At 38.9% G+C, this 14485-nt stretch overlaps 1 protein-coding gene across 2 annotated transcripts; it reads left to right on the plus strand.

The window, feature by feature from the left end:
- The first annotated feature begins 285 nt into the window (after positions 1 to 285).
- On the plus strand, positions 286 to 11756 carry LOC144056309 (phosphatidylinositol 5-phosphate 4-kinase type-2 gamma-like). Of its 2 annotated transcripts, none has more exons than XM_077572993.1 (10): positions 286 to 550; positions 1586 to 1683; positions 3645 to 3741; positions 4083 to 4292; positions 6519 to 6665; positions 6967 to 7005; positions 8244 to 8357; positions 9581 to 9836; positions 9976 to 10079; positions 10204 to 11756. In XM_077572993.1, the coding sequence occupies exons 1-10, from the start codon at positions 416 to 418 to the stop codon at positions 10282 to 10284; spliced, it is 1281 nt and encodes a 426-aa protein (XP_077429119.1). In that variant the 5' UTR covers positions 286 to 415; the 3' UTR covers positions 10285 to 11756. The 2 variants fall into 2 exon arrangements, with proteins under 2 accessions (XP_077429119.1, XP_077429120.1); XM_077572994.1 differs by having other exon boundaries at positions 4083 to 4226.
- The last annotated feature ends 2729 nt before the right edge of the window (positions 11757 to 14485 follow it).

Raw genomic sequence — 14485 nt, forward strand, 5'->3', positions numbered from 1 at the left:
ATGTCACATTTGTTATTTACAGATGTATTCCCTTAATTAATTGACCATTATCGACTTGATTAAAGTTGAAAAATGTGACTGCTGTTTTATGGATGTTGTGTGACATTCGAATGGATGAGTTAAAAGAGAAATATCCCTTAGCTATAGTATTTAAATATTGAGCCTACTGCGACAAAACTGTCTCAGGTTTTGAAAAACGGTTTCAATAGCAGGTTGGGGTGGATCAGTGTTGTTGCGTCACAGGGCTGCCATCCTGCAGCGAAAGTTGATCCATCCACAGCTTCACCATCATCCAGCCCACTTTTTTTTTTTTTTGTGTGCAAATTGCAAAGCGACCACAACGAGGTGCACCGACTGACCACTGGCTCCCACCGGCAGAGTCGTAAAAGCCGTGCGACAAGCCAAAAGTGCTCCAATGTCCTCTCCGAGCGCAGTACGCGTCCCTCACAAAAGGAAAACCAAGATGAAGCACTTCGTGCAGCAGAAAGTGGAAGTGTTCCGCGCTGGAGAGCCCGTCTCGAGCGTGCTCATGTGGGGAGTCAATCACTCGGTGGGTATGTGATTGAGAGCTGCTTGTCTCTGTATGTGTGTGTGCGTGTGCGCGCCGTGTCCAGCAAAACTTGGTAAAACTACTCACAATTAGCAGAAGTAATTGGGCTACTTGTGCAAAACGAAGACTGTTAAAAGTAGTTTACTGATTCAATTCGCAGTACCTGTAAAAGTAAAGAAAAGATAAAGTGCAAACTGAATTAATGTACAGAGATTAATTTTTACTGTCAATGAAATACAATACAATACAGTTTTGGTACCTTGGCACTATGGAAACAAATATATTTACACACAAAATTGGAGAGATAGTCCAATACCGATTATTAGTAGCCATGGAGATTGCTAACCGATGTTTGGAGCCAATATTCATTTGCAGTAAAAGGGAAAATATTGTCATCAAAATTTTAAATAATACAAACTTGAATACTTAGCTTTGCTTTAAAGCTTTTAAGCATATGTTTATTTAACAGCTTTTCCTATTTGCAACTTGTTAGAGGTTTAATGTTTAAAAAATAATAATCTTTGACAATGTAAATAAAGTTAATCTGAACTTCACTACAACTGAAATGTTAATCTTTCACTTATTTTTCGGCCATTCCGATAATCAGTTTATCATCACATGAAATAATTTCCTTCATTGCTAATACTGAAAGGATGACCAAAAAAATGTGTTTTTTAAACCAATAGCTAGCTAGCTTTGTCTCCCCTCACTATCAAAACATGTTCTTTGCTAACATAAACCAAGTAGGGAAAAAATGCTTAGCTAACGATAACTAGAAAAAAATAGACATTACTTGCTCACATTACATTACATACTTAAATTAATTGTGTATGTTTTTTTAAACATTTGTCAGAGAATTTTCGAAAGTCTAGTCAAGTTTCTTTATATAATCCTATATAATATAAAAAAAAATCTGAGAAGGTCTCAGGGAATAAAAGTCAAATGTGTTCAGAAAAACAGAGTCAAATAAATTACTGTTAGCAAATGACTAATCGACTTAGAAAAGCATCTCCATTCAATCCTACATGTGTGCAGATAAACGATCTTAGCCAAGTTCCTGTGCCTGTCATGCTGCTTCCAGATGACTTCCGAGCCAGCACCAAGGTCAAAGTCAACCACCACCTCTTCAACAAGTACAGTACTGTTTTCCCTTTCATGTGACTGCTTTTGTCCAATAACACTGCTTTAGCATCACTTGACTGCAGTGGCACTTAAGTGAACAATTGAGGGTGTGAACTTCAGAGGTGTCAAACGAGTTTTACGCTCCAAAAAAGGAAAAGTGGAATCTGCTTCATGTAAACTTAATGGACATCTGTCTCCAAAACTCAAGTCAGTTAGATACAAACTACATTACTGCTATTCAAATCAACCAATCAGACTTGTCTATTGTATGTAGTGTATAAAAAATGATTCAGAATCCATAACCAATGGAAGAGCACATTGGAAGAGTGGTTAGCTAGCTACCAGGCTACCTAGCGACCGCAATGCAACATAGGACATGTATTAAGAGGTGTGTGTGTGGTCTTGTTCTTGTTACATTGTGGGGGTCAACATTTCGGGATTTCACAGAGTTGTGGGGCCAACCCGTCCACGAGGGGCCATTTTGCTATGCCCCACAAGTTTAGACCTCTTTTTTAAGGGTCAAGACTTGGTTTTAGACTTTAGGTTTGAATTGGGTTATGTTTGAGGTTAGGGTAAGGAATAGGGGTAGGCAATCATTTTTGATGATTGGGGTTAGGGGAAGGGGCTAAGAAATGCATTGCGTCAATGAGATGGCCCCACAAAGATAGTAAAACAAACGTGTGTGTGTGTGTACTTGTACATACTACATTGTGAGGACCAAAATACGTCTTTAATCAACAGATTGAGGACATTTTTGTGAAGTGAGGACCTTTTGGCCCGGTCCTCACAACTCAAGACCTCTTTTTGAGGGTCAAAACTAGGTTTTAGAGTTTAGGTTTGAATTGGGTTATGGTTGAGGTTAGGGTAAGGAATGCGGGTAGGCAATCATTTTTGATGGTTGTGGTTAGCTGAAGGGAGTAGGAAATGCATTATGTCTATGGAAGTATGTGTGTGTGTGTGTGTGTTTTACTAACTGTTCATTTCCAAATTAAATGACTTTTCATCTGTTTCTCATAATTGTTAGGCAAAGAGTGTTAGCAAACAAAGATGATCATACATTATAGAATAGTATCCCATCACGGGTCATTTCAATTTTGATAAAAGACCATTCAAATTCAAGAAGAGAAAAAAAATCAACTCGCAAGAGCTCAAACTGTATTATGAGCATTTATGGGTGAAATGTTATGGACTTTTAATGACTGCTTCTCTGAGGCTCGGATGTACTGCTCAAATGGATGAGGTTGCCATTGTTTGGCTATAGTGCAATTTCTCTTCTGGTTTTGCCTCACTTGTTTCCAAACACTATTAATCTACAATCAATTATTTTGCACTTCTCTCCAATAGGTAGGATATCAAATTGTGACAAAGTTGCATGAAACAATGTTGTTTTTCTGATGTTACATTGGGAAGCAATTCACATAGTTCCATTAAAATCATGAGTTGTTGACATAGTAACAATATAAAGAAAATAGTTTCTCCATCCTGCTGGGAAGTACAACGTCAAGTCTGGAAAAATGAGTAGCTTTAAATAATCCCATAATCCAGTCAGGAATCCAGGTTGGGTAACAGTCTTGGGAAGAACAATAAAATGTGTTTTGTCATGTGATATTACTATACAGAGATTCATACTTTCTCCTGTATGATTTTTTTTTTAATGTACACATTCATTTATTATTACCGGTATGTGAACAAAGTTGTTTTGGAGATGCTTCATTAGGTAGGTAAAATAACCAAAATATTAAAAACGGTATAACATCATTTTGATTGTCAATCAAAACTAGACATTATTATCCTTACAAACTCTAAAACTACCATTTGCCATTTGTTAAAGCATCTTAGATTGTTAGTTAGACTTGTAACGTCTTATTAGTACTAATGTTTCTATGCTCTTATGTACCAGTAAGTAGACATAACATGATTTTGGATTTATTCATATAAGAAAATTAATCTTTCCATGTGGTTTGCTCCTCAGAGAAAATCTCCCAGGACAATTTAAATTCAAAGAGTATTGTCCGCAAGTCTTCAGGAACCTGCGTGAGCGCTTTGGCATTGAGGACCAGGATTTCCAGGTACAGTTCAAGAAGAAAAGAAAAAAAGTACAGCCCAAGAACACAGGTCTGAAATCACGCAAGATTGTCTGCATTTTTTTTCAGCATCGCCTCTAAATTTGCATATGTTTGTGTGAAATTTGCATTTCTGTGCCCCTCCGAGCACATTTGAGCTTCAGACAAAAATATGTGACTCACTCTGTGTTTCTATCACTGATGAAACATTGCAGGAAATACACAATACGTGCAATATAGCCTATTTAAAAATGGTCCTGTTTGTAGTGATTTGCATTTCATTGAAATTTGCATGTTAAAGAGTGTACCAAATGCGGTATGTAAAAAGGGCACATTTTCATCAACAGGTGTCTATGGCTCGCAGTCCGCCCCTCAAAGAGGGGACGTGTGAGGGCATGCTGCTGGCGTCATATGACCACACTTTGGTGGTCAAAGAAATTTCCAGTGAGGAGGTGGCCGAAATGCACAACATACTTTCCGAGTATCACCAGGTGACGCACACATTGAGAACTGACGCAAGTGGGATTTCGTCCGTCAATGTAATCGTCACTAACCGGGTTAGTACCGACTGACGGACACCAATCTGGTATTTTTTGGTACAACTGTACTCCATGCACTGTGGCATTTTCACCGTAGAGATGGAAAATAAAACACCTGGGAACAATCAGTTTATTCAAGTGAGCGCCAACATATTAAAGCCGCCGTCGTTTGGTATACGTCCATATGCGTATGGTCAGCGCACAAAAACATGGTGGACAAGCTAAAGCTGTTATAAACAACAGTATATTTGTACTTTTAGACTCTTAGACTTTTCACCCTAAACTGTTCTTGTCCAGTTTATTGAAAAAATCTACTTCTATTATGGTGAAGTGTTCATATGCCGTAGATACTCTTCACTGCCTCCTACAGTCTGGGAGAATATACTAACAATAGGGCAAGCCATACCAATTATGAAATCTGCAATCCGCAAAAAAAAATCTGAGATGAAGAAGAAATCCTCTAGAACTGCGAAATGTGACAAGTTCATCATGATTATAGCGATGACCAAGTGACGGGCTGACGAACCAGTGAATTTTACTGATCATCCTAAAATAGCGATGACTGGTGAAATCTACTGATGGTCCTAACATAGTGTCATCCGATGAGGTTTACTGACGGTCGTAAAATAGCGTCAAATCGTGAAATTTACTGACGGTCCTAAAATGGTGTCAACCGGTGGAATATACTGACGGTCCTAAAATAGCGTTATACAAATGAAATTTGTATATATGGCGTCAAAGGGTGAAATTTATTGACGGTTCTCAAATGGCATCAATGGGTGAAATTTACTGATGATCCTAAATAGTGTAAAACGGTGAAATTTACTGACTGTCCTATAATGGCGTCAACCGTTGAAATTTACTGACGGTTCTCAAATGGCATCAAAAGGTGAAATTTACTGACGGTCCTAAAATGGTGTCAACCGGTGAAATATGCTGACGGTCCTAAAATAGCGTTATACAAATAAAACTTATTGATTGTCTGTCCTAAAATGGCATAAAATGGTGAAATTTACTGACGATCCTAAAATAGTGTCAAACGGTGAAATTAACTGACTGTCCTAAAATGGCGTCAACCGGTACAATTTATTGACGATCCTAAAATAGCGTAAAACGGGGAAATTTACTCTCGTCCTAAAATGGCGTCAAAGGGTGGAATTTATTGACGGTTCTCAAATGGCATCAATGGGTGAAATTTACTGACGATCCTAAATAGTGTCAAACGGTGAAATTTACCGACTGTCCTAAAATGGCGTCAACCGGTACAATTTATTGACGATCCTAAAATAGCGTAAAACGGGGAAATTTACTCTCGTCCTAAAATGGCGTCAAAGGGTGGAATTTATTGACGGTTCTCAAATGGCATCAATGGGTGAAATTTACTGACGATCCTAAATAGTGTCAAACGGTGAAATTTACCGACTGTCCTAAAATGGCGTCAACCGGTACAATTTATTGACGATCCTAAAATAGCGTAAAACGGGGAAATTTACTCTCGTCCTAAAATGGCGTCAAAGGGTGGAATTTATTGACGGTTCTCAAATGGCATCAATGGGTGAAATTTACTGACGATCCTAAATAGTGTCAAACGGTGAAATTTACTGACTGTCCTATAATGGCGTCAACCGGTGAAATTTACTGACAGTTCTCAAATGGCATCAAATGGTGAAATTTACTGACGGTCCTAAAATGGCGTCAAAGGGTGGAATTTATTGACGGATCTCAAATGGCATCAATGGGTGAAATTTACTGACGATCCTAAATAGTGTCAAACGGTGAAATTTACTGACGGTCCTAAAATGGCGTCAACCGGTAGAATTTATTGACGATCCTAAAATAGCGTCAAAGGGTGAAATTAACTCACATCCTAAAATGGCGTCAAATGATGAAATTTACTGACTGTCAGTCCTAAAATGGCGTCAAAGGGTGGAATTTATTGACGGTTCTCAAATGGCATCAATGGGTGAAATTTACTGACGATCCTAAATAGTGTCAAACGGTGAGATTTACTTACGGTCCAAAAATGACGTCAAACGGTGAAATTTACTGATGGTCCTAAAATAGCGGCTGTAATTTAGCCATGATGGTAGCGCGGTTAAAATAATGACGGATTGACAATTACAGTTTGGTTTGGCTTGAAATAATTACGGATTTAAGATGACGGCCAGGTGGCCCGGCTGTTGACGAATGACGCATCCGCCTCCGAAGTCAAATATATAACATTCTCCTTTTTTTCTAATGCAGCATGTTGTCACCTGTCACGGCTCGACGCTGCTCCCTCAGTTCCTGGCCATGTACAGAGTCACAGTGGAGAGTGAGGACACCTACCTGCTGGTCATGAGGAACACGTTCAGCCACAGACTGCATGTACACAGGAAGTATGACCTCAAGGTAAAGTGGGTAAGGTTGCCAAAGTGGTTGACTTGTCTGATCCATTCACATTTTCAATACCTCCATGTTTTATTAGTTTTTGTTATTAGCAGCAATGGCCATTGTACAAATGCAACTAGTCGAAATTTATGAAAGCTGATGGATGGTGTCAAGATCCGCTAAAAATATTTTACAAGACACATCATTAATTGAAAGTCAGTGATGTGCCAGCAGCTCAGTGAAGTCATGTGTGAGTCAGGTCTTCACTTTAATTGAGCTCCACTCAGATGAGAAAGGTTGTGTGGTCTTTTCTTTCCCGCAGGGCTCCCTGGTGTCTCGAGAAGCAACTTTTAAAGAGAAGGTGAGCTCACATGAAAGGACGTGTCAGTGCTGTGAGAACTGATTGAAATTCATGCATACGCGATGAACTCATCTTAGCCTGTAACATTAATAATGACAGCAGAATGATTGCAGTGAGCTTGCTTTGGCATACTCCAGACTGCGCTATTAGATATGAGTGACTGAGTATGAAGTGAAATGAACTTTTTTTTAACATTGAAAGTGTGGGTTTTTAACAATTTATACTTTGTAGTTTTAGAATTCAAATGGGAAGTCAACCCAAAAATTATCTTTACAATAAAACGTTCTATGCGCCCCTTAGTCTAAACACGGCATTCTGATTAATACTGCAAGCATGAACTAAGCAACAAAAAACACTTGTTGAGGCGGCCATTTTGTCATTTTCTCTCAACTGAAAATGACATCACAGTTGCTCAGGGCTTTGGGTAACAACCAATCACGGCTCACCTGTTTCCTGAGTTTTGTCACATGACATTTGCAAGCTCACCTGTGGATGGTCCTTAGACGAAGACCTGAGCAACTGTGATGTCATTTTCATTTGACATCAAGTGTCAAAATGGCTGCCCCCTGAGATGGATAAATATTGGTCGATTTTGCTGCTTAATTCATTTTCCACAACCGCAATATTAATCAGAATACCGTGTTTAGACTAGTGGGGCTACATAGAACATATTATTGTAAAGAAATGTTTTGAGTTGACCTCTTAAAAACCAAGATGTGATTTAATTGTCAAGGTTTCACACAAATACTGCAGAGATTTAAAATTTAGGAATTACAATGTTTTTGTGAAGTCAAAGAGTGAGTGGCCAGGTTTGGTCTGTTGAAATGTTACTTCAAGACAAACAAAGCAGATATATGTTTGGAATTCACCGCACATATTGATTATTGTTTAATTGGGGATACCAATATGAAGGTCAAATGAGCTTTCAAAAGAAGGGAGTTTCTATTCAGTTAAAAAATACTTACCTACAAAAGGGTAAATGCTTTTTAATACTGGTTCAAATGTCTGCTCCCCAACCCCCATATCTATATGATTCACGTCTTTTAGCACATTTTTAAAATATTTTTTTCCAAAATCTTTTTCTTTACGCTGTATTTTTTTGTTTTAAAAAAATATTTACTTCTATATATCTTAATCTGTTTTCTTTGTAAATGCTCTTAAATGTGTTGTATGTGAAGTACACAGTTACCTTGTGTATGAATGCACTATATATAAATAAAGCTGCCTCTCCTTTCTAGGTCAAGGAGCTTCCCACGTATAAGGACATCGATTTTATGAACAACATGCAAAAGATTTACGTGTGTGATGAGGAGAAGGAAAGTTTCATGGACAAGCTAAACAGAGATATTGAGGTAAAATCATGTTCTACAGTAACCCTTATTAAACAGCTTGAGGCAAAGCACATGATCTCTTTTAGGTAGAATTGTTCACTACTTTGCATGCTGTTTGTTGAGAAGTTCGCTGCGTTGACCTAGAGCTTGTAACAATATTTTTATGCTCGCAATTCAAGACCAAATAAATTGACTCAGCGACTGCTCATACCTAGTAAAACTCACAAGTTAGGCTCTTGTAATTTGAGGCATCACTGTATTGACTTGAAGTGGTCCTCGATACATTTTGATTTTTTTTTTTAACTGTATTGGAGCAGTTTTAAGTTGTATTTATAAGGTTCACCACTAGACGGCAGATAATATTTAACAACGCATCCAGTACTGTACTTCTCCACCACAGAAGAAGAGAGTGGGTCTTCAAGAAGTCAAGACCAAGATAGGCCACAAGAACCGTTGACAATTTGTGTCTTAATAATAGCTGCGTTTCCATTACAGTTTTTTTTTTTTTTTTGCAAAATAAAAGCGATATATTGTACTATTTCGATAAAGTACAATTTCGACTTGCCGGTGTTTCCATTGAAGAGCGTTTTGCTTCTGAGGCGCAATTCTCGTAATGTCCCGTCTCGCGGGATCGCGCAGTTCTGTAGGAGGTGCTCATGATGTTTACGGAAGACAGACGCCCGGAGTTGTTAATATTACTTTAAAAAAATCTCTCTCCCCTCATCGGGCGGGTTCGGCCATTTGGTGTTGGTGTGTATGCACGCGCTTATAACTCGTATTATTGTGCGGATGAATGGATTTCAACGGCGACGTGCCCCATAAATCGCTCGTTTGCTCGTTGCCATGGGCAACGGCCATTTCTCATGCAACGATATGAGACGTGCGTTGAACGACGGCATATTGGCTCCATAACTGAATCGCTTTGTGCTTAAAAAGACACGAAAGTGAGTGGCCCCGTTCTTCCTACTTTCTTTCCTCCGTGACCGGGCGGGGGTCATATGACAACATGGAATTCCATTGCACTTTTGCAAAATACTTCTATTTCGACACGTCTCAAAAACCACCTCATGAGAGCATAAAAACTTTTCATTCTTCGAAATCATGTGCTTCCATTGCCAGCTTGCTTTTGCGCAAAACTGAGGGTAATGGAAACGCACCTAGTGTTACAAAATCAAACCAAGAACCTTTGGCATTTGAGGCCCGGCCCAAGCGACAACAGTGCAATTTATGCCCTCCTTCTGCAGTTCATGGTGCGTATGAGGATCATGGACTACAGCCTCTTGCTGGGTATCCATGACGTGGAGAGGGCCGAGAGGGAGGAGGAAGAAATGGAGATGGAGTCATCTGACAGTGAAGAAGAGCATGATGAAAGCAGCCAATCAGTACTTCCAGGCTCCACCTCACCGGAAGGCATCGCTGGTTACATGAACTCCTTCAAGCCCATGGGACCCGGGGAGTTCGACCCTTACGTTGACGTGTACGCTATCGAGAGCGCCATAGGTAAGTCCTGAGGTCGCTCTTTTGCTCGCCTTAAAAACATGTTACAACACCGGGCCTGAGCGCACGAGATCATACACAGAGATCAAAAGTAATCACCAAAGGCTGAATGAAGCGTTGAGCCTCCCTCACTCCCGTGTAGGCGCACCACGGAGGGAAGTGTATTTCATGGGGCTGATTGATGTGCTGACGCAGTACGACACCAAGAAGAAAGCGGCTCACGCAGCCAAGGCCGTCAAACACGGGGTGAGCATCAGTGTCATGTAAAGCAAGTGATGATATTTATTCATACTGACAACTGTGTGTGTGTGTGTGTGTGTGTGTGTGTGTGTGTGTGTGTGTGTGTGTGTGTGTGTTTGCTTGCGTGTAGGCAGGAGCAGAAATCTCGACGGTTCATCCAGAACAGTATGCTAAGCGTTTCAGGGAGTTCATCACAAACATATTTGCCTAGCAGACCAAAGATCCATCATTTACACGTTCAAGGTGGAAGGTGTGCATCCTGAAAAAGCCTTAATGTAGAAGCTAACCCCCCAAAAAGTCTTGACAATAATATGTTGTATGTGCCCCCACTTCTCTGAACATTAATATTGTGTTTGTGGAATGTAAAAAAATCTACCAGTTTTTATCTATCTCAGGGGGTGGCCATTTTGTTACTTGCTGTCAAATGAAAATGACATCACTGTTGCTCAGGGCTCAAGTGACGACCAATCACGGCTCAGTTTGTAAACACACACATCACAACTCAAAAAATAGATGAGCCTTGATTGGTCCTTAGCTGAGTAAATGTGATGTCATTTTGAGTTGACAGCAAATAACAAAATGGCCGCCCTCTGAGATAGATTAAAACCAGTTACTGCTTAAATTTGATTTTCCCAAAAAGAATAATTAAAAAATCTTTTAACCTGCTGTTCAAAGGTCAAAAGCACAGGTAATAAACACAATTTCTTAATTATCTTCAAGATAAAATAGTATGTTAAAAAAAAAAAATTCTAAATGGTGGACCCAATTGCAGGGAAGCAAGTAGACAAAGCGACTTATAAAAAAAAAAAAAAAAAAATCCAAAACGCAAACAAGGTGCGTGAAAGGAACAGAAAACCGAATTAATGTCCTCCAAACAAATCCTGAATATAGAAAAAACAAAAACAGTCATCACTACTGGCCACATGAGAGCAACGGAAACAACAATGAACAAATGCAGACTGGCAGAAAGCGGGAAACTAAACATAAGATAACTGATGAGGTACACCTGGACAAAACATACGTGGTTGAGGGAGCTGATTGGTAGACACAAGGGGCTGAGCCTATGAGAATAGGTGAAAACACAAACCTAACGAGCAAGTCACAAAATAGACACAGTGAACAACACTATCATGAAAACCAAATCAACAAAAAACGCAAATCATGACATCAGACCTCTACCACTGGATGGCGTCAGCAAACTTCACAACATAAGGTCAGCATCAATTCACATTGGTTTCCTTGCCATGGAAGATTGTCATTCCATGGCTCTTATGTGCCATTAAGCTGGTTTGCAAGCCACTAATAGAACCCACAGAAGAGCAATGGAGGACAATACATTAGGTACAGTTGTGTTTTGTGCTGCATATTTTCCCCAGGTTATGTTACTGTTAAATAATGCTGTTAAATAAACCAGATTTCCTGAAAATGATTCTGAAATCAGCCGTGTCTGTTATGCTGATATTTATGCCATTTTAAATGACATGTTGATTTTGTGCAATCAAAATAGATAATTGCTCTTGGATGCTACTAGAGCAGCGTCCTAATGATCATATTTTAAAATACTTATCATTACAGAATCCGATTTCAAAAGATGTGCCTTTTAAACTGGAGACTTTTTGTGTACTGTGGCTTGTGATATCAGAGTATGTTTTTAGTCATTAAAAAATAAACTTGTTTACCAAGTTCTTGTCTCAGCATTCAGTGCTGGTGGTGCAATAGTGCAAGCAGTGCAGTCTGGTGTTGTCCGAGCTTATCATTATCAGTTTGCATCATTTGGGGTACCAAAACACATACAATTTCTTAATGCAGCAACGTCTACATTGCTGTTAACATTGCTGCTCTTATTTGTTCATCCTCCCTTTTGAATAAATATTTTATTGATTTATTTCACCTTTTTGTGTCCAGTAAGGCAAATGAGAACAGATTTCTATTGTTGTTGTTTTAAAAAAATAAATAACTGGTCATGAGCAGGTCATATCAGCCCCCAAACAATCAGCTATCTGCGAGAAATCGTTAAAGCATGGCAACAACCTAAAGGCTATGACATCATTCCAAATCATTAAAGGAATGGGTTCACATGAAGAATGTTTTGGAATGGTCCAGCCAGAGCCTAGATCTAAAATCCACTCACGTTGGTGCATTTGATAGTTTTTTCCCCCCAGCCTGTTTCTGGCGTATGCAAGCTGTTGCGTTTTTTGACTTGATGCTTTAGAGACAGTGCAACTTGGCACAGATCATTTGTGCTGGCATATTTTGACAGCAACTTCAAGAGGAGCATCAAATATTCAGCATGTTGGTTTATTTAAGCCTTCCTACAAGTGTTCCCTTGTTTCTCCCTAGATAAAGGGTTGAGAAGTGAAATGTCAGCATGAAGTCAGAGAATTTTATTCTGTCTGTATTTATGACTTTATATAGGTCGGCGTTAACAGTGTTGTTGCCTCTGTTATTCTATTAAATGCTAGTGAGATCAAGTGTACCGAATGTGTAGTACTAGTGATGTCCCCCTTTTCGTTTTCTTTTTTTACATAACTTAAGCTCTCTCCAGACTCCAGAGTGAATAATCTGGACGTTCTGTTGAACTCCTGCTGGGCCACTGCAATAGGCCTATAAACGCCGCAGATCCGTATTTAAAAAATAAATCATAGTGCGTCCACAACACTTGAATTCAACCATCACCTTTCTTGTTGTACAAGTGCACAGTATTACCTGAATTTAAAGGCCATTTTGCTATACAACATTAACTGCCTGCCTTTGTTTCTCAGGATGTCATTAATAGTCACAATATTAATTGATTACCAAAAGTAGCAATAGGCCTAATTGAATACACGAGCAGAAACAATATCACTGTACAGTATATTACATCCTGTCTTTACAAAATAACACATCAAAGAGGCACAACATAGTCACAAGTGTTACTTGTAACGGCAACAAAAACTCTTCCAATTACGAGATTACCGTTGGTTTCATAAATTTATCGTCACTGCCACGTAGTGCACCGGAAGTGGTTTGAAATGGGTTTCAAAATATGAGCATTAACAGGAAATGCAGCGTTAGCTGCCTTAATCTTGCTGGCTTAACAGTGTTTGGTAAACATGTCTTGTTACGTGTAAAATAAAATGTCTTTTTGCTATTGGTCTCCTTTTGTACATTTTAACTATTTATGTTATAATCACCGATTGTGATCTTGTAAGAACATTCAATTGTAAATTCGATTTTTGATCAAATACCATATTCATGTTGTTGGAGGGAATGGTAAGCATTGTTGGATTGAGACACTAATAAGGTTCAAATTGTCTATCTTCATTAAAATGTTTTAATCTAAAAAAAAATTCCTGTCTGAGCCCTGAAACTCCAGGGCTGAAAATGAGTCCCTGGTCCTATCATAAATCATCTGGTTCTGGTCTCTGGGTCTCCAGCAGACAGTGTCGAAGCTCCACAGTAATAAAAGTGAGGCCAGCGCTCTGACCTAGAAAGATGTAGGCCAAAGCCAAGAAGCAGACAATCTGACAGTGAGATGATGAGTGTGAAGTGATTACTGATTACTGCTGAGCTGCAACATGTTCCTGTCATCTTGGGGGACATAAATAGACATAAACACAATCTTGCCGACATGAAACATTAGTCGTCTGCTTTCGGACTCAATGAAAACAGCAGAAAGTAGGCTACGTGTATTGATAATGAATGCTTTATGAATTGCATGAGTAAAAAAATACAAATGAATAGAGACTCTTTACAGCACAGACATGTATACTCAGCAACAGTCGTTAGATGAACACAGAATTACATCGAGTACGGATGGAATGACTTATTTTTATGCTACTCTTTAAATCTCCATGTGGGCAACATTCCTCATTTCATCACACTGATTATCAGCCACTTATAAACATTCATTCCAAATGCTCACTTGTATATATTGAAAACAACCTATCAAACAATACTTTTAATCTCTATTAGTCACAGCAGGAGAGTCCGTTAACATCCATTGAAGCGGCGCCTCTTGTCTTCCTGACGACATGACGCTTTTAAATACATTCAGTTGAAATGAAGGCATTTCCTTCGCTCATATGCACATCACCACAGTGGCCTGCTTCACTTTCAAGATATCGAAAATGCACAAGTCATGTACAGTGTTTATGGCGCGCACAGTGATACAAACATTACATATAAATCTTAGTCTTGAGCTTTGAAGAGTTAATTATCAAAGGAACACCAAAGCAAGAAACTGTAAATCTCTTTTCTCGAGACACTTTTTGTACACAGAACCAACTGTACAAAAAGTACAATAACAATGCTGGGAATTAAGCACTTTAAACTTTTTTTTTTTTTGATTTATAGAACTCTACCATCATATCTAGATTTTCAATTAAAACGAAAGCAGCCTTTGTCGCGCAACTTGAAAATTGAATCTGTTT

Source organism: Vanacampus margaritifer, chromosome 8 (assembly GCF_051991255.1).
Source record: "Vanacampus margaritifer isolate UIUO_Vmar chromosome 8, RoL_Vmar_1.0, whole genome shotgun sequence".
In the NCBI taxonomy this organism is placed as follows: domain Eukaryota; kingdom Metazoa; phylum Chordata; class Actinopteri; order Syngnathiformes; family Syngnathidae; genus Vanacampus; species Vanacampus margaritifer.

Coding starts and splice junctions, on each gene's coding strand:
- LOC144056309 (XM_077572993.1), top strand. CDS start 416: ATGTCCTCTCCGAGCGCAGTACGCGTCCCTCACAAAAGGAAAACCAAG. Junction 7,006..8,243: donor AAGCAACTTTTAAAGAGAAG/GTGAGCTCACAT, acceptor TCTCCTTTCTAG/GTCAAGGAGCTTCCCACGTA. Junction 9,837..9,975: donor CGCTATCGAGAGCGCCATAG/GTAAGTCCTGAG, acceptor ACTCCCGTGTAG/GCGCACCACGGAGGGAAGTG.